The sequence below is a fragment of the Planococcus citri genome, chromosome 4 (genome assembly GCF_950023065.1).
Source record: "Planococcus citri chromosome 4, ihPlaCitr1.1, whole genome shotgun sequence".
Lineage (NCBI taxonomy): Eukaryota > Metazoa > Arthropoda > Insecta > Hemiptera > Pseudococcidae > Planococcus > Planococcus citri.
In genome coordinates, this window is record NC_088680.1 from 39,112,718 (window position 1) to 39,137,853 (window position 25,136).

The 25,136-nt window shown below is 34.0% G+C and overlaps 5 protein-coding genes across 5 annotated transcripts; all 5 read right to left on the reverse strand.

Moving 5' to 3' along the window:
• Positions 1 to 524: 524 nt before the first annotated feature.
• Positions 525 to 3,899, reverse strand: LOC135842700 (esterase FE4-like). Its single transcript, XM_065360284.1, has 11 exons — positions 3,740 to 3,899; positions 3,493 to 3,626; positions 3,121 to 3,261; positions 2,886 to 3,033; positions 2,622 to 2,807; positions 2,339 to 2,532; positions 1,709 to 1,871; positions 1,413 to 1,600; positions 1,181 to 1,319; positions 966 to 1,092; positions 525 to 866 (listed from the first exon to the last, which is right to left on the reverse strand). The coding sequence occupies exons 1-11, from the start codon at positions 3,777 to 3,779 to the stop codon at positions 683 to 685; spliced, it is 1,644 nt and encodes a 547-aa protein (XP_065216356.1). The 5' UTR covers positions 3,780 to 3,899; the 3' UTR covers positions 525 to 682.
• Positions 3,900 to 4,074: 175 nt separating this feature from the next.
• On the reverse strand, positions 4,075 to 13,291 carry LOC135842694 (carboxylic ester hydrolase-like). The gene is made up of 11 exons (XM_065360278.1): positions 12,498 to 13,291; positions 12,246 to 12,379; positions 11,986 to 12,123; positions 11,761 to 11,908; positions 11,465 to 11,650; positions 11,178 to 11,371; positions 10,912 to 11,074; positions 10,019 to 10,206; positions 9,781 to 9,919; positions 4,775 to 4,901; positions 4,075 to 4,681 (listed from the first exon to the last, which is right to left on the reverse strand). The coding sequence occupies exons 1-11, from the start codon at positions 12,574 to 12,576 to the stop codon at positions 4,513 to 4,515; spliced, it is 1,665 nt and encodes a 554-aa protein (XP_065216350.1). The 5' UTR covers positions 12,577 to 13,291; the 3' UTR covers positions 4,075 to 4,512.
• A 127-nt stretch (positions 13,292 to 13,418) lies between these two features.
• On the reverse strand, positions 13,419 to 20,993 carry LOC135842703 (esterase E4-like). The gene is made up of 15 exons (XM_065360288.1): positions 20,815 to 20,993; positions 20,233 to 20,377; positions 19,958 to 20,084; positions 19,593 to 19,842; positions 18,562 to 18,897; positions 18,334 to 18,467; positions 18,117 to 18,254; positions 17,880 to 18,027; positions 17,613 to 17,798; positions 17,343 to 17,542; positions 17,093 to 17,255; positions 16,705 to 16,892; positions 16,445 to 16,583; positions 13,852 to 13,978; positions 13,419 to 13,732 (listed from the first exon to the last, which is right to left on the reverse strand). The coding sequence occupies exons 5-15, from the start codon at positions 18,599 to 18,601 to the stop codon at positions 13,564 to 13,566; spliced, it is 1,632 nt and encodes a 543-aa protein (XP_065216360.1). The 5' UTR covers positions 18,602 to 18,897; positions 19,593 to 19,842; positions 19,958 to 20,084; positions 20,233 to 20,377; positions 20,815 to 20,993; the 3' UTR covers positions 13,419 to 13,563.
• Positions 19,653 to 21,183, reverse strand: LOC135845170 (venom carboxylesterase-6-like). The gene is made up of 5 exons (XM_065363634.1): positions 21,105 to 21,183; positions 20,815 to 21,002; positions 20,233 to 20,377; positions 19,958 to 20,084; positions 19,653 to 19,842 (listed from the first exon to the last, which is right to left on the reverse strand). Exons 1-5 carry the CDS (start codon positions 21,181 to 21,183, stop codon positions 19,653 to 19,655), a joined length of 729 nt encoding a protein of 242 aa, XP_065219706.1.
• LOC135842709 (acylcarnitine hydrolase-like) lies at positions 21,111 to 25,061 on the reverse strand. The gene is made up of 7 exons (XM_065360294.1): positions 24,578 to 25,061; positions 24,301 to 24,434; positions 24,055 to 24,192; positions 23,794 to 23,941; positions 22,934 to 23,119; positions 21,359 to 21,554; positions 21,111 to 21,271 (listed from the first exon to the last, which is right to left on the reverse strand). The coding sequence occupies exons 1-7, from the start codon at positions 24,618 to 24,620 to the stop codon at positions 21,259 to 21,261; spliced, it is 858 nt and encodes a 285-aa protein (XP_065216366.1). The 5' UTR covers positions 24,621 to 25,061; the 3' UTR covers positions 21,111 to 21,258.
• Positions 25,062 to 25,136: the final 75 nt, after the last annotated feature.

Consider the following 25,136-nt stretch of genomic DNA (forward strand, 5'->3'; position numbering starts at 1 on the left):
ATATTTTTTCGCCAGATTTTCCCAACTTTTTACACTAGAATCCCCCTCCCCACGCGAAGTTTTTTTCAATTGGGTAATTGGTTAGATGATGGTTCGAACAAATTTTGAATGCGGAAGTTGGAAACAGAAACGTCGAATAATAAATTCGAATTTTTTTATTGATTTTATTAGGTAGGTATGTTTTTGGAATTTCTCGAGTGAATTTTTCCATTCTTGAAAAGTGCATGAGGGCAAAAGCTGTGAAAATTTGATAATACAAAACGTGAAACGTCATAATTTTTTATGCAAAAAGTCCAACATGAATTGATTCCGCTAATATTTACCTATATATTCGATATGTACTTCGGTATTTTGTTATCTCGCTATAGTTAATTAGTTACTCGTATGTAGATGTTCATTTTCACATTGTAATATTTGGATAGCTTTAGGAGGTTTTTTGATTATAAAAGAACAAAGGTTATTTAGACATTTACATATGTTCAATTTTACACATTCATGAAAAAGTAAAATCTCTCTCTTTTTAAAACTATGCTAACTTGAAATTGTTGCTCCCGAATTGAATTCAGGGGCCATGCACCTAAACGTAGGTAAGCTCATTCAAAAAGAACAAATCAAAATTTTTTAAAAATATATGTATAATTTTCTAGCCCATTTACCCCTGAAATTGAGAACAAAAAACTTTTCAAAACCAGTCTTCATATTTGCTTCCAAATGGCAGGCTTGTCCAAAACTCGTAAATTCCTTTGTATAAATCAGTTTCCATTGTACCATTCAACTTTATTCGAAGATATTCAATCCTATTTGTCGTCATAGGTTTCCAAAATCCAGTTATGTCTTCATTAATTTTAATAGGAAAGTTCGGATTCCTGAAAATTACACAAAGATGAACCGTATAATCAGATAGATATCTCGAGATAGGTAATCATTACAAAAAAAAGATAGGTAGGTAGTTTAATAATTCGTACCCAGTTTGAATGAAATTCACCCATCTTTTAACTAATTCTTCGCTAAACTTGTGATCTGCTTTAGATAGTGCATCATTAGATTCCTCGGTATAGAAAATCAGATACACCTCATCTCCGTGAGCTACTCCTGAAATCATAAGTGGGTAACATGTAATTGTAACGGCATTCAAGTTTGTTTCAGAAATATGTGCAGTCAATTTGTATGAATAACTCACCAAGATCCTCTTTGAAATACCCAATAATATTCTGTCTCGAGTAATTCGATTTGTAATCATACCAATACACGTATTTTGGGCCTGGATAACTTCGTATTGCTTTTATAACCGATACTCCGAACATGCCATGAGTAAAAAACTGTAAAATAAGTGACAAATACGAGGTAGTATATTGAGACATTTTCTTCATGCTTTATTGCCGTCGGGTAGGTATACGTTATTTAATACCTACTTGAGTCAACTCGTGAGATGTTTCAGCGCCTATTTCACGATCACCAAAATAATGTGTTCGAAGTGTTTGAGAAATGAAGTTTAAATCTATCAATTTCGTGTCCCATAAATACGATAGAGTGATAGGAAACAGTAACTTGTAATACTGATCGATTTCAGCCGCCAATTCTCCACCATTATCCAAGTAATCTTTAAAAATTCGAGTAGGTAATAGGTACAAAAATATTACTAAAATACGAGAGACGATGCATATGGGGGAAAAATCTATTAAACAATAGGTAGATAGTTTCAACTCACGAGCAACCTTGTAGGAAGCCTCTCCGGTAGTTAAGCCGATCAACCAAGGCATATTAGGGGTGTGATAATCAACAGTACTCGGTGGTTTGGTGATGAATGGTTCATCAGAATTTTCATCTTCAATACTGGGTTTGAAAACTGCCGAAGGGCATGAATCCCAAACCTGCGCATTGGAAGCTCATAATCAAAATGTTATCTATCTGGGGTGAATTTTTTCACAATCTTCTAGATTGAAATTTCCTCAGCAAGAATTATATTTTTTAAAAGTGAAAATTAAAAAAAAAATGAAACAAGTACAACCTTCACAATGATGGTGTTGTGGAAGAAGGGACAAACTGCATTTTTCAAGATTTTTTTCTCTCATTGAAACACTGCTTTAACAGCCGGAGTTGGACAGATAAAAAGGGCCAAACTGTTTCAGAGCCAATGTGCATCATTCAGTTTAGATATGAGACAGTTTGGTTTTTTTTATCTGTCCAACTTCGGCTGTTAAAGCAGTGTTTCCGTGTGACAGAAAAAAAATCTTGAAAAATACAGTTTGGCCCTTCTTCCACAACACCATCGAATGAGGACTTAAATTTTTCTTATTAAAACTGATTTGATTGATAAGTTGGGCCATCGTTTACGTACATACATGGTTTCTTCAATTACTGGAAATAATTTTGCATCCAAGGTCATCAAACAACTGAGTATTCTTTCAGAGCTGTTTATATCATGACATCCAGCTTTAGTGGCGAATTCTTTAGCAATTCCACGTATCACATCAGGCCCAAAAAATCCATCCATCTCGGCACCACTTTGTAGGATGGCTTTATGAAATAATCCTGTACCATTTGCATTATTTTAATCAGCGAGTTTCAAGTAATGGAGAGTTACAAATTAATTAATTTTTCAAAAAGTCCAGTCTAGATACCTTTGCTGAGTGGTGACACGGTATGCAAATGGATGCAACTGGAAGCGGCGCTATGGCCTTGTAAAGTAACGCTGTTAGGATCACCTCCGAAATTGTGTATATTCTTTTGCACCCATTTCAGCGCCATTGCTTGATCCTTCAGCTGATAGTTTCCTGATATCACCCCATCTCCAGTAGTCATAAATCCTACGATTGATGATAAATTCGCCAAAAAAAATTAAAACTTGAACAACAGTCACTTGAAGAGTAATGAGGATTTCATACCTAAAGCTCCTAATCTGTAATTCGGTATTACGAGAATAACGTCCCTCTCTAGAATATATTGTGGTCCAAATTCCACATTTGTGAACCATTTGTACACACCACCAAATATGTACACCACTACAGATATATTATCGCCTTTTCGAGCATTCTGCGAATTCATCCAAGAACATTAGGATTAAGAAATTCTTCTTTTTTTATGGGAAAAAGTTATTCACGAAGAGGATGATCGTCTCACCAAAGGCGTATACACGTTCAAATTCAAACAATCTTCACTCCCGTATACGTCTCCATTGCCGTTCGAGTCTGTCTGTAAACAGCCAATTGGAACGACAGAAGCATCCAGAACTCCAGACCATGGTTTTGCTTCTTTTGGAGCCTAAGAAATTATGGGCAATATGAGAAAAAAAACCTCATCTGTTCGTAGAATTACTTGAATAGGCAATTTCGAACCAAAAAATATTTTTCTCAAATAAAAAATTTGATAAACATAATATGACTTTTTAAAAATACTTTTACCTATGCTAATAATCGATAAGGAAAAATTTTTTGGCAAAGTTTTATACTTACATAAAAATTATTTTACCTACCTAGTCATAAATTTTTTTACCTTGAACCTCAACTCCCCTACAGGAGGTTGGGCGAAAGGGATACCATAGAAAGCGTTGAATAATTTACCTCTACGTGTCGTTAAATAGGTTCCATTCAGCGTCCCTTGATCAATAGTGATGATCAATGCCTCCGCTGAAATAATACCTAGGTATCTTATTAAAGTTTTTAGCAAAATAACAAGACAAGCGAAAAAACAAATCTTAAACGCTCTTGTTAACTAAATTAAATAGGTAGGTAAAACTTACCTGAGAATGCTACAAGCACGATCGCTAGACACTTGTACATCTTGTATCAACTTCTTTAAAAATGTGAAGAATTATTATCTGATACACATAACGTGAACTAGGTACATATTTCACTATTTTTGAGCATTTATTAACGTACTTATTTGTTATCTTGGTTTCATTAGTATCTACTCATATGTAGCCTAATTATGTCTATTTATTCAAATTACTTACGTAGCACGGTCGGTATTTCGTATCTGATACCATAGTCTGAGTTTCTTAAATACGTTTTTATTCTTTAGAAAGAACCGAGAAAATTGAATAAAAATGTAGATAACAATTAAATGAATACCAAATTCGATTACTTTATTTATTTTTGAATCCAATTGTTCGACAAAATAAATATGTAAAAGTCAAAGAAAGAATATTAGGTAGGTAGAAGTACATACTTAGAACTCGAATAATTTGAAATAAGTAGGTATGTATAAGTAACAAAAAATAATCGATACGATGTATGTACATATATCCTAATATGTGCATTGAGCACAGAACAATTTAATTAAACGGACAACTTTATAGGTACGAGTTAAACATGCTATTGGTATGCCGCTTATTTTTTCAATCCATCAGCCAGTTCGTTTCACATTTTCTGCTATGAACAGTAAATTTGACACAGATCGAAGAGACATTTCAAACAGCATTCATACGAATGATTTTCCTCTCAATCAGCTTTCATAAATTTTTCAACAAGTACCTACCGGTAGGTACATATATAAAAACACTTGACAAAACAGCTACACAACCCCTATGGGTAGACTTGTCCAAAAATCATACGTCCCTTTGTACAAATCAGTTTCCATAGTTCCATTCAGTTTAATAAGAAGATATTCAATTCTATCAGAAACCATAGGATTCCAATAATCTATTACGTCTTCGTTAATTTCAATTGGGTGGTTTGGATTTCTAAAATGACACCAAACGGAATATCAGCGACATAAATGAGAAAGTAAAATCTATCTAAGGTAGCCTATAATATTAACTCATCAATAAACAAACCCAGTTTGGACGAAGTTCACCCATCTTTTGACCAATTCTTCACTGAACATGTGGTCTCTGTTGGTTAGCAAAGGAGCGGATTGTTTCTTGGAGTAAATTAATGTCAAATCAGTTTCATGGCTTACTCCTAGAATTAAAAAAACGATTTCATGACTACTCATAGTAGATACGTACCTGTACCTACCTCAAAAAAAAAAAAAAATTGTTACAAAGCAGACATATCTAATATCAATTCAAACAATAAATGAATCAGTGAGAACAGAAAGGGACCCAAGTCTTATTTTTGGAAAAAAAATTTTCACGGATACAGGGGTTTCAAAGTATGGCGGATCGACTGGTGATGTCAGATTTCCGCAAAACTGCCGGGAAAGTGGTATTTGGGCGCAGAAAAAGGGCGGATCCGCATTTATGACTTTTTGTAAAATTTTTTGAATTCCTTGAAAAATAACTAACATTTTTAAGAAGACCATTTTTTGAAATTTAAGTTCATCTCTGACTATGAGCTGAAAAAAGATGAAACTAGACAGCTGCGCCAAGCGCAGCTGTAATAGTGTGCGTAGCCTTTGGTTAGGAAAGCACAACCCAATTGCAATTTTGAAAAAAAAAAGGAAAGCACAACCCAATTGCGATTTTGAAAAAAAAAAGCAACACACAATTTTGAAAAAAAGCACAACGCAAATTTCAAAAATGGAACGAAATTTCAAAAAAAAATGGCAATACAATTTTTAAAAAAAAGCACATTGCGATTTTCAAAAAAAAGCGCAACACAACTTTGAAAAAAAGCGATTGGGATTTTGAAAGCAGAACACAATCATGATTTTTAAAAAAAGCACAACGCGATTTCGGAAAAAAAGCACAACACAATTTTGGAAAAAAAGCACAACGCGATTTCTAGAAAAAAACACAACGCAATTTTCAAAAAAAGCACAAGGCAACTTTGAAAAAACGTGATTGGGATTTTGAGAGCAGAACGCAATGATTTTTAAAAAAAAACACGTGATTTCGAGAAAAAAAGCACAACGCAATTTTCAAAAAAAGCACAACACAACTTTGAAAAAAAGTGATTGGGATTTTGAAAGCAGAACGCAATCATGATTTTAAGAAAAAAGCACAACGCGATTATGAAGAAGAAAAACAATGTGATTTTGGAAAAAAAGCACAACGCGAGTTTTAGAAAAAAAAGCACAACGCGATTCCAAAAAAAAGCACAATGCAAACTTTAAAAAAAGCACAACCAGAATTTTGGAAAAAAAGCACTACGCAATTTTGAAAAAAAGAACACCACGAACTTCAGAAAAAAAAACACCATTTTGAAAAAAAAAGCACAACGCGAATTTAGGAAAAAACAAGCACAGCGCGATTCTTTAAAAAAAGCACAACTGGAAATTTGAAAAAAAGCATAACGCGAGTTTTAGAAGAAAAAGCACAACGCAATTTCGAAAAAAAAGCACAACGCAAACTTTGAAAAGAAAGCACAACGCGATTTTGAAAAAAAGAACAACGCGATTTGAAAAAGAAGAACACCATGAACCTTAGAAAAAAAGCACAACGCGAACTTCGAAAAAAAAGCACAACGCGAATTTTGAAAAAAAGTACAACACGATTTCGAAAAAAGCACAAAGCGATTTTGCACAATGCGATTTCATAATAAAACACAACGCTATTTCGGAAAAAAACAACACGATTTCAGAAAAAATAAGCACAACGAGATTTCAAAAAAAAAGGATAACGCGATTTTGAAAAAAAAGCACAACGCAAACATCGACAAAAAAAGCACAACGCGATTCCAAAAAAAAAGCACAACGCGAATTTTGAAAAAAAAGCACAACCAGAATTTTGGAAAAAAAGCACAACGCGATTTTGAAAAAAAGAACACCACGAACTTCAGAAAAAAAACACCATTTTGAAAAAAAAAGCACAATGCAAGTTTTAGAAAAAAAAGCACAACGCGAACTTTGAAAAAAAAGCACAACGCAAATTTAGGAAAAAACAAGCACAGCGCGATTCTTAAAAAAAAGCACAGCGCGATTCTTAAAAAAAAGCACAACCGGAAATTCGAAAAAAAAGCACAACGCGAGTTTTAGAAGAAAAAGCACAACGCGATTTTGAAAAAAAAGCACAACGCAAACTTTGAAAAAAAAGCACAACGCGATTTTGAAAAAAAGAACACCACAAACTCTATAAAAAAAGCACAACGCGAACTTCCAAAAAAGCACAACGCGAATTTTGAAAAAAAGCACAACACAATTTTGAAAAAAGCACATCGCGATTTTGCACAATGCGATTTCATAAAAAAACACGCTATTTTGGGAAAAAAACAACGCGATTTCAGAAAAAATAAGCACAACGTGATTTCAAAAATAAAGACAACGCGATTTTGAAGAAAAGGCACAACGCAAACATCGACAAAAAAAGCACAACGTGAACTTCAGAAAAAAAAGCACAACGCGAATTTTAGAAAAAAAAGCACATGCGATTCCAAAAAAAAAGCACAATGCAAATTTGCAAAAAAAAGCACCGTGCGAATTTGAAATAAAGCACACGATTTTGAAAAAAGCACAACGCGATTTCAAATAAAGCGCAATGCGATATCGAAAAAAAGCACTGCGCGAATTTGAAAAAAAGCATTTGAAAAAAAGCACAAATAAATTTCAAAAATGAAAACGCGATTTCAAAAAAAAGCACAAAGTGATTTTGAAAAAAAAGCACAATGGGATTTTAAAAAAAAAAACACTACGTTATTTCGAAAAAAAGCACCACACGATTTCGGAAAAAAAGCACAACGCGATTTCAATAAAAAAAAGCAAGACTCGATTTCGAAAACAAACCCACACCGCAATTTTGAAAAAAAAAGCACAACATGATTATGAAAAAAAAAACATGAAAGAAACGCGATTTTGAAAAAAAGCACAACACAATTTTGAAAAAAAAAAACATGAAAAAACGCGATTTTGAAAAAAAAGCACAATACGATTTTGAAAAAAAAGCACAACACGATTTTGAAAAAAAAAGCACAACGTGATTTTAAAAAAAAGCACCACACGATTTCAGAAAAAAAAGCACAACGCAATTTCAATAAAAAAAGCAAGACGCGATTTCGAAAACAAAAGCACACCGCAATTCTGAAAAAAAAGCACAACACGATTATGAAAAAAAAAACATGAAAAAACGCGATTTTGAAAAAAAAAGCACAACACGATTTAGAAAAAAAGCACAACACGATTTTGAAAAAAAAGCACAATGCGATTTTTAAAAAACAGCACCACACGATTTCAGAAAAAAAAGCAGGATGCGATTTTGAAAACAAAAGCACACCGCGATTTTGAAAAAAAGCACAACACAATTATGAAAAAAACGATTTTGAAAAAAAAGCACCACGCAATTTCAGAAAAAAAAGCAGGACGCGATTTCAATAAAAAATTAAAAGCACAACACGATTTCAAAAACAAAAGCACATCGCGATTTTGAAAAAAAAGCACAACAAGATTATGAAAAAAAAACGTGAAAAAAACGCGATTTTGAAAAAAAAGCACAATGCGATACTGAAAGTTCAAAAGCTCGAAAACACAATGCGATTAAAAAAGCACTACGCAAATACGAAAGCTCGAAAGTATAACGCGACACGGATAGAACTTCTCTGGAGCACAGCCAAAGCGCAAATGATGGGTGGGATTTGACTACTAAGGGTAACCACCTGCTTTCATTGTCTAGGTACTGAATGTGTGTAAATGAAACACCTGCAGGTGTTCTAAAAACCTTTCTCAAAATTGAACAATAGAGAAAATTTTATAACCCCCTGTGGTGTTACATTTAGGTATAAGCGAGACAATAGGCGGCAAATCACTTTGAACCAAATTTGAAATATTTGAAATTGAACAATGGGAAAGATAACACTGTAGATAAGAATATTTTCGGACACCTGCTGTGTTACATTTTAAAACTGGTGTCGGCGCCGCCTTTGATACCTTTCTCATTGTTCAATTTTGAAAATTTAAAGTTTAGCTCCACGTGGAGCCCCAACATGCTCTTCAAAATTAAATTTTTACCACCCGTTGTGTTCGCTCAATTCAATAAAAACTGGCAGATAAGTGAACACAAAGGGTGTCGGCTTTGCTTTTGATAAAATCTTTTCTGAACCCCCGTGGTGTAACATAAATTTCAAAATTTAAATGACGTCGGCTTCCCTTTTGATATGGCCCTTTTCCCCTTTTTATTCTTTTTTTGGTACAAATTTTCATAATTAATTGCAATTACTCAAGAAGCTAATTGAGTAATTGCAATTATAATTACGGCGTTCCATGCCTCACGTTAGACCACATCTACGTACGAAAATTTCAAAAAAATCGGCCCATCCATCTATGAGAACATTCGTTCCAAAGAATTTTTCCACTTTCAGACCGAAACTAATAGTGTGCTACGCACACTAAAAATTAACAACTTCGGCAAAAAGTCTTATACCTCAAGGGGTTTTTGGTCAATTTAAACGAGATAGCAGTATAAATGATGTACTTAGATGTAAAATCAAGCCCCATTCGTGCACGAGCAATTTCAAAAGAAATTTTGGCGATTGAGTGCAGAAAGGGTCTAAGTCCCATTTGTTTAGGCAGCAACAGCGCCGCCGCACGTGAATATTTTTTTTTCTAAACAGTGCTAAAAATTGTGTCTTGGGGTAATCTTTCAATGACCTTAAGCATGTTTACCAAAAATTTTTGATTTCCAAATAAATCAGTTTTTTGTTATTCCTGAAAAGAGCGAAAATGGACTTAGCTCCTTTCTGTTCTCACCGATTCAAATAGTAAGTAAATGGTTTCTCAAATCAAATTTATGGGCTTCCAAACACAATGAAGTGTCCTATAACTTCGCAGGTACCTACCTAATTTCTAACATGAACATTTCCTTCCAGTTCATCATTGAATAAGATAAGGAATGCATTTACTTAGATTAAACTAATTAATCTGGAAGAAATATACATATTAAGTAAGTATACATTTATAAATATTCCATACCTAAAAACTGTTCGTAATATGCATGGATATTTTGGGCCAGATAATTTGACCTGTAATCAAACCAATACACATATTTCGGACCTGGGTAACGTCGTATATCGCTGATAATTGGTACGCCATACACGCCGTCAGTGAACAACTGAAAAATTATCAACATTGCGAAGAATTTATCCATCTATTGCCAATACAAAAAGTAGGTATTATATATGTATGTACATTGTACACAATGTTTACTCACTTTGGTTATCTCGTGAGAAGTTTCAGCACCAATTTTGCGATTTCCGAAATAATGTGATCGTAGCGTACGAGAAATATTATCCAAATATGACAACTTCGTGTTCCATAAATATCCTAGCATAATGGGAAATAGTAATTTATAATGCTGATCAACTTCAGCAGCTAGATTTCCTCCTTTTTGCAAAAGTTCTGGACATTAACAAAAAAAAAAAAAAAAAAAAAAAAAAAATACAAATTAGGTAACTTAGGTAGAGGAGAGGTGCATTCCATATTATTCTATTAGGCATGTATGCTCAACATCAGACTACTGAGATAATTCCATTGCGTACCAGACAGACGATGACCTTGAGAAGCCAGATAGATAAGTCCATTACCTTAAGATGGCAGACAGACAACCTTGAGAAGCCAAGCAGATGGGTCAATGACCTCACACATACGCCCATGAGAGCACAGCCAGACAAGTCAATGATCTTACGCCGAAGACAGACAGGTGACTTTGAGATGCCAGACGAACGGATCATTGACCTTAAAAGGCCAGACACACTACCTAGAAGTCAGACAGACGGGCCAATGACCTTAAGAGATCAGGCATGAAGACAGACGACCTTGAGAAGCCATACAGACAGTACAATGGCCTTAGGAGGTCAACCGTAAGTAGGTATGTGACGTGATTTTTGTGCAATGGGCTTTCTATCTAAGTAATTGTGTCTAACTTGAAGTCAATGACCAGTCTGTCTGGCTTCTCAAAGTTGTCTACCTGCCTTTCTGGCATCTTGAGGTTATTGACCTGTTTGAATGGCTTGTCAAAGTCGTCTGTCTACCTGTCTGGCCTCTTAAGACCATTGACCCGTCTGCCTGCGTGTCTGGCTTGTTAATACATAAATAACAACTCACCGACAGCTTTAAAAGCCCCTTCTGAAGTTAAAAAACCAATAATCCAAGGCATTGAGGGCGAATGGTAATGTTCACTGCTCGGACGACTAGTAATGAATGGTTCTTCGGAATACTCATCTTCAATAGTGGGTAAAAAAATAGAAGTAGGATAAGCATACCAAACCTATGCAAATACAACTTCAAGTTTTTAATGATACATGATTATGTATGTACTTAGATCATACATTTACCTACGTATAAATGATAACACCATTTCATTCACTTACAGGCATCGTTTGCTCAATAATAGGAAACTCCTTCGCATCTAAGGCCATCAAGCATTCGTAAATACTTTCAGAAGTGGTCGTATTCGGACACCCAGCTTTGGTGGCAAATTCTTCCACAATTCCCCGTATCACATCACGCTTGTAAAAAAGCGCTCCTTCATTACTGCTTTGCATGATTATTCTGTGGAATAATCCTATCATTTGTAAAATTATATTATTTATAACACCCGATTAATCTCTATAATTTAATAAATCAGCTGCATAAATAAAATTTGCCCTTTACGTACCTTTACTTGAAGGCGAAACAGTGTGTAAATGAGCGCAAGTGGAACCAGAACTATGACCATGTAAAGTTACATTATTCGGATCACCTCCAAAATTACGAATATTTTGTTGAATCCACTTCAACGCCATTGTCTGATCTTTTAGTTGGTAGTTTCCTGATATAACTGCATCTCCAGTGGTTAAAAGTCCTGTATAAGGATCCAAGATGAAAAATAAATCACCATCGCCAACCTCGTACGAGCAGTACCCTCGAGGTGGTACACCTAACTTTTTTTCAGATTTGCTTAGCTATACCTACCTAATGCACCCAGTCTGTAATTCGGAATCACGAGGACCACATTTTGATCCATTATATACTGAGGCCCTGGATCCATGTTAGAGGACAAGTGAAATGTGCCACCAACTAAGAATACCATTACTGCCAAATTATCACCTTTTCGAGCATTCTGAGTAGTCATACTTGATTATATAATAAGTTGCACAAAAATATTATAGGTACCTTAATACAGCCAGATGAACTTACTAACGGAGTATACACGTTTAGTTTCAAACAATCTTCATCACCTTCTACTTGACTAGTATTGAATGGAATTCGCAAAGATCCTGTTGGAGTAATAGAAGAGTCTAGCACTCCAGTCCATGGTTTGGCATATTTTGGGGGCTAAAAATGATCAAATGGATATTAATTTTCTTAGTACTTACATATGTAAAATTATATCTAAGATGTAGGCATAATTTATTGGTAGGTACTAGGTAGATACGATACATGATACGTTTACACACCTTGAACCTTAATTTACCAACGGGAGGTTGAGCGTATGGAATACCATAAAATGCGTTGAATATTTTACCTCTTCTAGAAGTCGAATATGTCCCATTCACGATTCCTTGTTCAGTGGTGACTATTAGCGATTCCACTGTAACAACATACAGATACATGAAAAATTGACATATTTTGGCAAATTACTGATTACACCAATTAATCGTGGTTTACCACCAATTCATCGCAAATAAAATATTGATAAGTTGACATACCTAAAGAAATCGTAAGTAAAACAGCAGTAATCAACCAGTGTGTAGTGCAATATACGCGCATGGGAGTACGTAAACCCATGTTTAGTGGGTAAGTGGATACACGAACGTCTCAACATTCGAATTTTTGTGATAACCGATTTAGGTACTGACAAAAAACTCGTCGATGTACATAATCTAACCTAATGCTTAAGTACATTGTAGATGAACGGTACCTAATTTAAATAAATCCTGACTCAATTAAACCTGTTTCTACGCCGCGCCGCGCCGTGTTCTCTTCACCTACAATGTGAGTAGGGTACACGTCCTTGGATGAGTTTTAGTTATTTTCTATCATAATTTTAAATGTCTTTCAACTGCATATGTAGTTGTAAGTAACGAGTTGAATCAGTGGAACGGGGGGATCGTGCCATAACTGCGGATTCATCTTCCTTCCACTTTTTCATCATTCCCCCCAAAAAATTTGAGAAATGCAATTGTTTTGGTAAAAAATTTAAGTAGGTATAGGTACCTACTTACCTACTGTTTTTTGAAAAAAAAAATGGTCGGAAATATTTTAGAGTCTGAAAATTTTGAAATAAAATTTGTAATGCCAAGCTATTATCTCTTTTTTTTCCAAAAATGTATCAGGGCTAAGATTCTTGAAATTTGTTATGGACGTTATTCAGTTTTGCGAAAAAATTCGAAAAGTAAGCTTCGAATTTCAAGATAATCGCAGCCTAGAAAAAGAACTAAGTAGTCATAAGTAAGTAGGTATTTTTCAAATTGTTGAGGAAAAAATATAACGATATCAACAATAACGTGAAATAAATAAAATGTTGTTTGGTAAATTTTTCTGAAAAATTTCAATTTTTACAGTTTTTAAAAGGGCTTTAGCTTCTTAGGTAGGCACATATTAGAACCCTACTGAAAAAAATACGTATGTATTAGGTACCACAATAAGAGATTTGTATTTTCAACATTACGAGTACCACATACACTTTCATCACTTTAAAAAAAATTGAAGAATACCCATATTAGTGAAAATGAATTACACAAAAAATAGGTGCACATTTTACGCTCAATTATTCTATACAACACCGATTGGTAAACTTTTCCAGAAATCGTACGTTCCTTTGTATAAATCAGTTTCCATCGAACCGTTCAAGTTGATACGAAGGTATTCAATTCTGTCAGAAATCATAGGTTTCCAATAATCCATTAGGTCTTCGTTAATTTCGAGGGGATGATTTGGATTTCTACGACAATATTTAAGTCAACGAAACATTAAAATGAGATTATTTAAATTATTAAATATGTAGGTAGGTAGGCAGGTATGTAGTTTTCACAATTATCTATTATTAAAATGTAAACGAACCCAGTTTGGACGAAGTTCACCCATCTTTTGACCAATTCTTCACTAAACATGTGATCTTGGTTAGTCAGCGAAAGATTAGACTTTTCTGTGTAATAAATTAATATCACGTCATCTCCATGGCTTATCCCTGAAATAAAAATACATAATTATGTCGACATGATCAGAGTCGAACAGAGACTCAAACAATTTCTCAAATGATACCTAGGTAATATTTATCAAGTCTTCCTCTGAGATCAATAAATCTCTGAAGGTCTCAACCATGATAAATTTTTTTGGAACACACAATGAAAATTGAAAGAACCAAAGATATGTTATTTGGCCCAAATGTTAAATTCCATTTTTCCATTTTGGGTGAACTTTCAAAAATTTAAAGAACTCTTTTGGGTCATTCCACGTCAATTGGACCAAGAAGTGGTAGGTAGGTTCGGCGATTTTTTTGAAATTTTTCCTGTGGAAAGACCTTCCGAAGGGATGACCAATGGCGCAAATCGCAGCCCTCTAGCCCATTTTTAACGGCAGCCAGGGGGTGTCAAAGTTTTCAGTGAACCTAAAATATCATCCATTTCAGCAGTGGATTGCTCGATAACCACGATACCTACCAAAATGGAACTTTTTCCCATAGTTAGAGGTTTTGAAAGGCTTTTTGGTGATATCATAAAAATCAGTATTGCCACTTTTTTTCGTACAAAAAATTTGCTCAAAAAGTTTCAAAACGTAGGTTTTATATCGTTCCGACTCTCAAAAATTCTGAAAAAAATATATTGTGGACAACTGTTCATGCTGAACAACATATTAAAAAATTGGGATGGTAACTTGTAACAAAGTCGATTTAAAAAAATTTTAACTTTGCGAAAAAATGCAATTTTTTGATTTAAAACATGAAAAAAAGTTTTGATTGGTAAAGTTGACCTATTTGACCCCTATTTTTACGTATCTTTGGAAAAAGTTGAAAAAACCCCTTCACTCGGTGAAATGAACTCATCACAAAAAAAATCAAAATTCAAAAAAATTCAAAAAAAAGCAAATTTTATTTTGTTTTGCTGTGAGTGAGATTTTTATCAACTTTTTCATGAAATACGTCAGAAAGTGGTCAACATAAGACAACTGAATAAATTTAAACTTTTTTTGATGTTTGAAATTGAAAATTGAATTGTTTCGAATTTTGATTTTTCGAGTGAAAGGGGTTTTTTCAACTTTTTCAACGTATACGTAAAAATAGGGGTCAAATGGGTCAACTTTACCTATCAAAACTTTTTTTCATGTCTCAAGTCAAGAAATCGCATTTTTTCGCAAACTTAAATTTTTTTTAAATCGACTTTGTTACAAGTTACCATCCCAATTTTTTAATATGTTGTTCAGTATGAACAGTTGTCCACAATATATTTTTTTCAGAATTTTTGAGAGTCGGAACGATATGAAACCTACGTTTTGAAACTTTTTGAGCTAATTTTTTGTACGAAAAAAAGTGGCAACACTGATTTTTATGATATCACCAAAAAGCCTTTCAAAACCTCTAACTATGGGAAAAAGTTCCATTTTGGTAGGTATCGCGGTTATCGAGTAATCCAATGCTGAAATGGATGATATTTTAGGTTCACTGAAAACTTTGACACTCCCTGGCTGCCGTTAAAAATGGGCTAGAGGGCTGCGATTTGCGCCATTGGTCATCCCTTCGGAAGGTCTTTCCACAGGAAAAATTTCAAAAAAATCGCCGAACCTACCTACCACTTCTTGGTCCAATTGACGTGGAATGACCCTTTTACAAAACTCGAAATCAGATTAATTTGAGATAGAATGTTTGAATTTAATCCCTCTTCCTACTTCTTATTCAGCCGCTCGAATCGATTGGTACGTAATGGTTTTGAGCAACCCTGTAGCCTTTAGTAAATTTTCGGATATTCTACAACATTTTTTGAAAAATGGTCATAAAATGACCAAAATGGAATTTAGCATCCATGAACACGGATTTTTGTGACATTTTTTTTAGAAACAAATTTTTTTAATGATGTAATTCCGCCGAATAAGGTTTGAATTTTTCTCCAAAAAAAGTAGGTATCCTACCTATTTTTATTTTTATTATTTTTTAAAAATGAAAAAAATCATTGTTTAGCTACAAATGCCCCAAAATCAAAAGTTAGCCTCATCAAATTTTTGAATTTTGCAGTTTTCGAACAAATAAAGGAAAAAAAATGAACATGTGTATAGATTTTAACAAAGCATCAGAAGGGTCGCAGAGACGATGAGTATAGCTAAAAAGTCTAGGTATATCCAAGTTTCCCAAATTAACATTTGAAAAAAAATTGAAGCCTCCAGAATAACTTGAATTCATAACCAAAGATTCGAGAAGTTAAAAATAGGATGAAAACCAAATTTCAAATTTCTATCCCATTAGATAAAATTTTTATGTTTTTGTAGAAAATAAATCAAATTTCAATTTTCAAAAGCGCAAAAAGGAAAAATGAAACTCAGCAGTTGAAATTTGGCCTGGAAATATACTTAATGCAATTAATTTTTCTATATTAGATTTAAACATTTTTCTGCCATGGAATACCATTCTGATCAGATAGGTACCTCTACCTATCCAGCTACCTACCTAGAAACTCTTCATAATATCCTTCATCATTTTGAGTAGTATAATTTGATCTATAATCAAACAAGTAGACATACTTTGGACCTGGATAACTTCTTATATTTCTGATAACCGGCACACCGAACAAACCGTGAGAATACAACTGAAATAATAAATTACTGATTAGGCAGTCAAATATTTTTCAATTATCAAGATACTAAAAGAATGCATTTTATTCTTAATAATGTACATTGTACATACAAAGGTATTCAAATGCAACCTACTTCTGTCATCTCGTGAGAAGTTTCAGCACCAATTTTGCGATTACCAAAATAATGTACTCGTAGCACTTGAGAAATGAAGTTTAAGTACGATAATTTTGTATTCCACAAATACGCTAACGATAAAGGAAACAGTATTTTGTAATACTGATCAATTTCAGCTGCCAGTTCTCCTTCTTTCTGCAGAAAATCTACAAACAGAAATTAATACCTCAACCTGCATCATTATATATAAATTAGATACACATACCCCAGAAAATGAAATTTTCATGGTTTTATTTTATACTTATCAGTCACAAACGTGGATTTTATGACTAAATCTCTAAGTCGAAATAAATATTTTCGTCCCTATGGATATTATACTTAACATAATTATTTGGATTGTACTCACTAGCAGCTTTATATGCCCCTTCTCCTGTGGTTAAACCGACAATCCAAGGCATACTGGGTGAATGATATTGAGCACTACTCGGTGGATCAGTAAGGAATGGTTCCTCGGAATTTTTATCTTCAGTGGACGGTTGAAAAACCGAAGTAGGCTCCTGATCCCAAACCTATATGCACATTCGTGTATAAGTATACAATAGTAAAACAGAAATGCATTCTAAGTTCAAACTTACACGCTACTTTTACCTACTTACAGTCATACTTTGTTCAATTACAGGAAAAACCTCCCCATCTAAAGCCATCAAACATTTGTGAATATTTTCAGAAGTTGTCACATCAGGACATCCAGCTTTGGTAGCAAATTCTTTCACAATTCCGCGTATTACTTCAAGCTTGTAAGGGTAAAAAATACCAGCCTCTGCATTGCTATGCATGATAACTCTGTGAAATAATCCTATCGATGGTGACATAAGTGAATCAGTAAACATGGCCCCATAATTACTACAATCAAATTCCAACCTTACCTTTACTCGCAGGAGACAGGGTGTGCAAATGAACGCAAGCGGCACCAGAACTATAACCGTGTAAAGCAACATTGCTCGGATCACCTCCAAAATGGCGTATATTCTGTTGAACCCACTTCAACGCCATTGTCTGATCTTTCAACTGATAGTTTCCTGATATAACTGTGTCTCCAGTGGATAGAAGTCCTGTAGCAGAGCCCATCAAGTACACAAAATGAATAAAATTTACAGTACCCAATCAAAAAAACAATTTCATGAGTTACTTACCCAAGGCACCTAATCTATAATTCGGCACAACGACGATAACGTTTTGATCCAGTAAATATTCTGGACCAAAGTCCATGTTTGAAGACCATTTGAACGCACCACCAAAAATGTACACGATTACTGCCAAATTATCACCTTGTCGAGCATTCTACGGTGGATAATAGTGGCTGTGATAGCATCACATACATACAACAGTCCAAAAATGAATATTCATTGTAAACAGTAGAGAAAGCTTACCAAAGGAGAGTACACATTTAGATTCAAACAATCTTCGTCGCCAACGATTTCAGTAGAGCCTTGCGGAATGTTCAAACATACTGGTCCAGGTGTAGTGGAGTTTAAAACTCCTTTCCATGGCTTGGCTTCTTTTGGTGACTGAAAAATAATCACATAGATACATATTTTGAATATGAAACTCTAGATGTTCACATAAATTGCATAGAGATACAAATACCTTGAATCGTAGTCTGCCCGTAGGTGGTTGAGCAAATGGAATACCATAAAAAGCATTAAATATTTTACCACTTCTGGTCGTTGAATGTGTTCCATCTATAATTCCTTGGTTTATGGTGACAATTAATGATTCCACTGAAACAATTCATAGATACTCGAATTTGGTAAATAGGCAGGTGCCTAGATGACGAATTAAATTTATGAAGGTAGGTATTGAAATTAAACTTACCCGAGAGCGTTGCAATTGCGATGATTAAAAATTTATACATCTTGCTTTTGATGTAGGTACCGTATTGTCTGTTATAGTTATGCTATAAATCTCGTAAAATCATTTCAAATGAATCGGTGTCTAGGTAAAATGCGCATCACGTGGTAATATAGTAATTGTTATCTTGTTTTATGTACGCAGGTAGTCTACCGCCAGCGGTGTTATCTTATCAATGGATCATTTTACTTCCTTAGTTTATTCATGTCTCCATAATTACTTAATGATATAGGGGTTGATAAGTCAAGCATTGTTATCTTTGTTCATTCATGATTATCTGTTGTCTTAATTAATACCGACCTACCAAATTTAAAAAAAAAATAATAATAATACTTAATGAGCAATAAGGACAAAACTGACAATCAGCCAGAATAGGATCCTAATATTTTTTTTTCAAAATTATTTAAACATCCCTTGATCAAGTTTTCTAAAAGAGAAAAGGCAGAAAATCACCTTAAGAATCCAGGAGAGATGGCACAAAAGCTATTAAGCTACATACAACCTTTAAACATTCTTTTTTTCTCACACTGAATTTTTCCACAATTCTCTCACACCATTCTGCTAACTTTTTCCAATTTTTTCCCCATCTAAATTGATAAAATTTTGAGAAGGTAATTTTGTAAGCTGGTACGAGTGAAAGCATTATATTATTCGAACAAAAATTTTCAAATTTTGCAGTACATCATCAGAGAATTACAATCTTGGGTCTCCACAAAAATCAAACCAGAAAAGTGAATCTAATTCAAATTTTTGATTTTGACACAAATTTTTTGATTTCATTTCATATTTAAAATTTACCTACCAAAATTTTGAATGCCGTTTTTAACGTGTTTAAAACCTGTTTCAAAATCATATGGATTGCAAAAAATTTTAAATGCAATACATCCCGATTGACAATTTATAGAGATGGAATAACTAAGTAGTAAATAGGTAGCACGTATGACTAGGAATTTTAATGACTTAGAATATGCAGATACAATTATAAGAATATGTACATTTCTAAGTCTCCCGGCACCGCAATCCAATGCAATAATTTGAAGAAGCAGTTTCTTCTCTCACGACTTTCCATTCTCATAATATTTGCTACCAAGTGGTAAACTTTTCCAAAACATGTACTCTTCCTTGTACATATCGGTTGACATAGTACCATTCCAATCAAGAAAAATGTATTCGACTTTGTTAGACGTCATTGGCTCCCAAGCACTCATTATGGTCTCGTTTATTTTCATCGGTAAATTAGGATCACTGCAGTGCAAAAATAATTATAGGTAAGGGTAAGGTACTTGTACTTGTCATCAAGAGTGCTTTAGAATTTCCAAAAAATGAGTAAGTAAGTGTCGAAAACATAATACATATATACCTCGAATTGGCAAAATTAATCCATCTTTTAATCAATTCGTCACCAAACGTTATATCATCATTGGTAAGAAAATCGCAAGTATCTTCTCGTTGGAAGAACAAATTTACTTCATCTGCATGGCTAACGCCTGTAAAATAAAATAAATAAGTAAAGGATTTTTTTATACATGCGCACAACATACACGTATATTCATGTTTTAATTACCTACAGCTGGGCATTCTTAAAACATGGCTAGTGATATGATTGAATCTAAACAATATAAACAATAAACTCACCTAGAAATTGGTCACAATTTGCGATAATATTTTGCACCGACATCGAATAATTTCCTCTGTAATTGTACAGATATACATATTTCGGACCAGGATAAGAGTGAATTGCATTCAAAGTACATAAAGTAAAAAGACCATCCGAATACATCTGTAAAAATTTTTGAAATTAATGGGTACTTAAATAGGTATGGAGAGAAGTCTTATGCAAATGAGCATTGGTAAAACAGACTGGAGCTCTGATTTTAAAACATACACTGTTTGACACATTTCAAAGTTATCTAGCTTATGGATTTTTCAAAATTCTAGCTCGGGGCAAACACGAACACTTTTTGAAAATTTCGCATCAATTAAGGTATTCCGAAAATTAACTTCAAAACAGAAAGAAGTTCAAAAAAAATCACAAATCACGAATTATTAAAAAAAAAAAAAAGATTCACGTATTACTGGGGCATAAGTTGGGACAAAAATTGCCCAAAAAGGATGATATGGTGGGGGTGGTGCGGAGGAAGTACCTGCTCATTTATTTATTTATTTATTCAACACGTGCGAATTAAAGAGTAGGTATTTTTCCGATTGAGATCTTACCGAAGTCATTTCATTAGCTGTGCTTTCGTTGATTTCTCCACTTCCGAAGTAACGAGTCCGGATAGTTCGTGAAATGTAATTTAAATGTTTTACTTTGGTATCCCAAAGATATTGCATTGTTATTGGAAACAAAATCTCAGAATAATCGTTTATTTCAGCAGCCAATTCACCGTCGTTATCCAAGTACCCTGCGCACATTATCAAAATATACTTACATAAATCGATTTTCTTGTCTTATGGAAGCCAATGTAGAACAACACATTATTAAGTATACAGATACAGGCACTTACGAGCCGCTTTGAAAGCTGCTTCTCCTGTAGTCATTCCAATCATCCAAGGTACATATATCGCTGATTGGATACCGTGCATTATTTGGCATCTCAGTTAGAAACGCTTGCTCAGCATTTTTATCTTCGATTGTAGGCCTGAATACGGCATCTGGGTCTAAATCCCAAACCTAAGAATAAAGAATGGCAGGTACTTGATAGGTTTGTTCAAAATAATTGAATAATATGAATACATAAGTGACAATTTACTAACATACATCTGCTCTGGCACCAGTGTAGTTGTATTTGGATCCATGTTCATAAAACACTCGTACATATCTTGAGAGGAATTCACACTCGGGCAGCCGGCTTTAATAGCGAATTCTTTGGTGATCGCTCGAGCTACATCGGGACCGAAAAATCCCGTGGGGCAGCATCCTACTCCGCTTTGAATGATGACTTTGTGAAATAAACCTATGCAGGGAAATACAATGTATAGTGGGTACATTAGCATAAAAATAGTCGCAAAGACAGAAATTCATTTTTAAAAAAAAGTTCAATTGAACTGGTACTCTCCAATTTGAACGGAACCAAGCTAGATCAAGAGAACATATTATCCTAAAACGAAAACTCCTCATGTATAACCAAAATTTCACGTGCTAAAGTCCATTTTTGGATTTTTTTTTAATTTTAAAAATTCAAAAATACCTACTGTTTCAAGGACAATTTTAAAACTTTTTCATGAAATGTGATATTTTTTGAGCAATAAAATGAACCTAATGTAAATAATTCCTTCTATTTAACTCCCACACAAGAACAAACACTAGTTTTGGCCTTTGGGTTGCTCTTGAGCCTCCAGCTTTCATCCAGTGATTTTTCAGTTTTCTCCGAAAACATTTAATAAATCACTGTGGAGAGGCTAAAAATGAACTTTGAATGACCAAGAGTGTGTCCAATAAGTATCAGCCAACCCAAGTTTTGGATGCTAAGATTGATTTTGGCCCTTCCAGAGCGATTTGAAGCTCTTGGAAAAAATTGAAAAATTGCTGGAATCTGCATTGACTTAAAATTAGTAGGTATGTACTAGTTTCAAGTCAATGCTCGTATTTAAATCATGTGAAGTGCCACTTTCTTTTAATGACATGTACCTATACATACGTTCAATAGAAGTATTCGACCATAACCCAAACTAACATCGCGATACGAAGACATTATACATAATTTTAACAATGGGTTCTTAAACCTCGATGCTAGAAAAATTTTCCAAGAAATTTTCATCTAGTAGATAACTGATAAGCATTTCGTAAAAAAGATTAGGTACCCTACCAACGTACTTCTTTTCTGTTGAACAACATTACTAAAATGGCGTCACTTTAGCGGAAAAAGTCAGTAAATACTTGCATAAAACTTAGCTACATATTCACTAGAATTTTTTCCAATTAGAACTTTTTTTGTGAAGCTATTAGCTACAAAAAACTTGAAAATGTCAACATATTCTGGCTCATACTCGTACCTTATAGTAGGTATAGGTATTCTTATGATTCCAAACATTCATTTAGGTAATAAAAGTTTAAAACTTGTTGTCTTTATTTTATTAAATTTTCAAAAATTCGCCAGTCAAAAATCCAAAAATGAATTCTAGTACCTACCTAAAATTTTGTTGAGGGGGAGGGGACGTGTTTTTTTTCGATCCACTCGTAACTTGGTTTCGTTCAAAAAAGAGAGTGTCGAAATGACGTGCAAAAAAGTAGTTTTCAATATAGGTAGGTAATGTAGGTATGTTAATTTATTAAGTGATGTTTTAATTTTTTAAAAAGTGGATGGCAGTTTCATTATGCATTCAACAATTTTACCTTTACTTGCAGGTGATAATGTATGCAAATGAACACACGTCGCTCCCGAGCTGTGGCCTTGTAAAGTCACTCTGTTGGGGTCTCCTCCAAAATGATTAATATTGTTTTGAACCCATTTCAAGGCCAACGTCTGATCTTTTAGACCGAAATTTCCTGGAATCACCGTATCTCCCGTGCTCAAGAAACCTGCAGGGAAAACAAATTATAAGTACATAAATTTAAAAAATGTTATTGTATATTTTCCTAGCCCGAGAACGTAGGTAGTACCTACGTACCTAATAGATTCAGTTGAGGTTATAAAAGTCAATCAGAAGCTTCATTTTTTCAACTTTCAGAGTTTAAATCCAAAATTTTGTCTGGCGATTTCTTAAAAATTATTTGTTTAGAACAAAAATAGAAACCACCACCCATAGAAGAAGTCATAAAGACAGAATTATGAGTGGTAAATTTGATTTGATCAAGCCCAATTAATAAGAATTTTTTCAAAAATGAAAAATCTGAAAATCTGCTGGAGACTCCAGAACGATTCGAAACTAAGCGATTTTAGGGGTCAAGAATGAGATATACTACGTCTACTTGAACTAAATTTCAGTTTTTTCCTCAGAAAATGAACCAAATTTTTAGTTTTTGAAACTTCGCCAAGAATCAAAAACCAAAGTCCAGCATTGGAAATGGTGTAATTTTTGGACGTTCTTTCAACTTTACTTCCATAGAACCAACATTTTTTCTACAGACCGACAGCCCTTCTCTTCTTCCTTCTCAAACTAGACTAGATACACCTGGGCAAATCATTGTACATACCTATGTACGTATATCTAACCTACTGGGAAGATCTTGAAGTATGACTTTTTCCTACATACCAAATACGCCCTGTCGAAAATTCGGATACACAATGATGACGTCATGCTGCATCATAAATTGGGGACCATTTTGAAATGTAGCTCCTTGTTTGAATTTTCCTCCAAAAATATACACAATTACAGGAAATCTATCACCTTCTCGAGCATTCTATGAAAAAGTTGTAAAAAAAATAATATGTTCACTTTAGAAACCTAGTTCAAACCCATAAAATGATGCACTTTCTCATAAAGAAATTTAATTTAATTATTAGGTATACTTACCAAAGGTGTGTAAATATCTAAATATAAGCAATCCTCAGAACTTTTGGTTGTATTTGTACCATCGATGATTTGTATGCAAACTGTGGGGAGCTGGGTGGCATCTCGAGTTCCGTCCCATGGTTCAGCTTCAACAGGAGGCTATAAAAAAAAACCAATAGGTACTATAGGTGAGTGATATATAAACTTACGTATATTATTGAAATTTTTCGGAATAATTTTCACAAGGGTTAAAGGGCTATCACTTACTTTAAACCTCAATTTTCCAACAGGAGGCTGAGCGTAAGGTATTCCATAAAACGCGTTGAATAATTTACCATTGCGAGCTTCTAAACGTGTCCCATTCAAAGTACCTTGTTTAGTGGTAATTAGCAACGATTCGCCTAAAATACCAAACGCAAAAATCGTTACAAAATTGAACTACGAGTATCTATCAAGTTCACTGCCTTATCATGCAATTGAGCAAATCATCGTAAAGTAGTAGTAAATAAGTGATGAAAAGTGCATAATATGCGACTTCACTTACCAGAGGAGACAGTAAGTACAACAAGAATAATCAACCAACGCATAATGTGACAAAAATTTACTGATCACTTGCAAATAGCCATATTAACTATGTCCTAAATGTCAGAACAAAATACATACGAAAGCTTGCTAAGCACACGCATCGAAGGTGTTCAATTTACAGCCACGCCGATACAAATACAAGTTTATTAGTGCATTTAGATATTAGAACCTGTTTGTATTCGTTTCGTCCACCACGTGAATAGAATGCAGTCCTTGGTATCCTTGAATGAGTTTCAGGTGCATGTCCGTCCGATGTGTACAGTAATACAAAGATCGTAATGGGCCACGCATAGGTACGATATGGTTTTTTTTAAATGTGTAGGTACTAGGTACCTACTTGTGTAGGTAATGTTCCTTAATTTTTTAAATTTCGGTATAGATAATTATTTTCCGTACCTACCTATCCAAATCTTCAAAATTTTAGGAAAAAAAACTACCCACTGTATTTTTTTGCAATTTCGTATTTAGAGAAAAAAAATGAAAAAAAGTTAGATTTACTTACTTCAATCTAAATTAAT

What these genes read in the sequence shown, in the direction of transcription:
- LOC135842700 (XM_065360284.1), bottom strand. Translation starts at nt 3,779, where the DNA reads ATGTACAAGTGTCTAGCGATCGTGCTTGTAGCATTCTCAG. An exon ending in TAATTGAAGAAACCATGTAT is followed by an intron (nt 1,872 to 2,338) that starts GTACGTAAACGA and finishes TCCAATGCGCAG; the next exon opens with GTTTGGGATTCATGCCCTTC. An exon ending in GTGAATTTCATTCAAACTGG is followed by an intron (nt 867 to 965) that starts GTACGAATTATT and finishes TGTAATTTTCAG; the next exon opens with GAATCCGAACTTTCCTATTA.
- LOC135842694 (XM_065360278.1), bottom strand. Translation starts at nt 12,576, where the DNA reads ATGGGTTTACGTACTCCCATGCGCGTATATTGCACTACACACTGGTTG. An exon ending in AGGGGCTTTTAAAGCTGTCG is followed by an intron (nt 10,207 to 10,911) that starts GTGAGTTGTTAT and finishes GTTAATGTCCAG; the next exon opens with AACTTTTGCAAAAAGGAGGA. An exon ending in CTTCTCACGAGATAACCAAA is followed by an intron (nt 9,920 to 10,018) that starts GTGAGTAAACAT and finishes ATAATTTTTCAG; the next exon opens with TTGTTCACTGACGGCGTGTA.
- LOC135842703 (XM_065360288.1), bottom strand. Translation starts at nt 18,601, where the DNA reads ATGTATAAATTTTTAATCATCGCAATTGCAACGCTCTCGG. An exon ending in CGGGCAGACTACGATTCAAG is followed by an intron (nt 18,255 to 18,333) that starts GTATTTGTATCT and finishes ATTATTTTTCAG; the next exon opens with TCACCAAAAGAAGCCAAGCC. An exon ending in AGGGGCATATAAAGCTGCTA is followed by an intron (nt 16,893 to 17,092) that starts GTGAGTACAATC and finishes TTCTGTTTGTAG; the next exon opens with ATTTTCTGCAGAAAGAAGGA.
- LOC135845170 (XM_065363634.1), bottom strand. Translation starts at nt 21,183, where the DNA reads ATGCACGGTATCCAATCAGCGATATATGTACCTTGGATGATTGGAATG. An exon ending in CAGCTAATGAAATGACTTCG is followed by an intron (nt 20,378 to 20,814) that starts GTAAGATCTCAA and finishes AAATTTTTACAG; the next exon opens with ATGTATTCGGATGGTCTTTT. An exon ending in ATTAATTTTGCCAATTCGAG is followed by an intron (nt 19,843 to 19,957) that starts GTATATATGTAT and finishes TTTGCACTGCAG; the next exon opens with TGATCCTAATTTACCGATGA.
- LOC135842709 (XM_065360294.1), bottom strand. Translation starts at nt 24,620, where the DNA reads ATGCGTTGGTTGATTATTCTTGTTGTACTTACTGTCTCCTCTG. An exon ending in TAGATATTTACACACCTTTG is followed by an intron (nt 23,942 to 24,054) that starts GTAAGTATACCT and finishes ACTTTTTCATAG; the next exon opens with AATGCTCGAGAAGGTGATAG. An exon ending in ATTATCACCTGCAAGTAAAG is followed by an intron (nt 21,555 to 22,933) that starts GTAAAATTGTTG and finishes TTCCCTGCATAG; the next exon opens with GTTTATTTCACAAAGTCATC.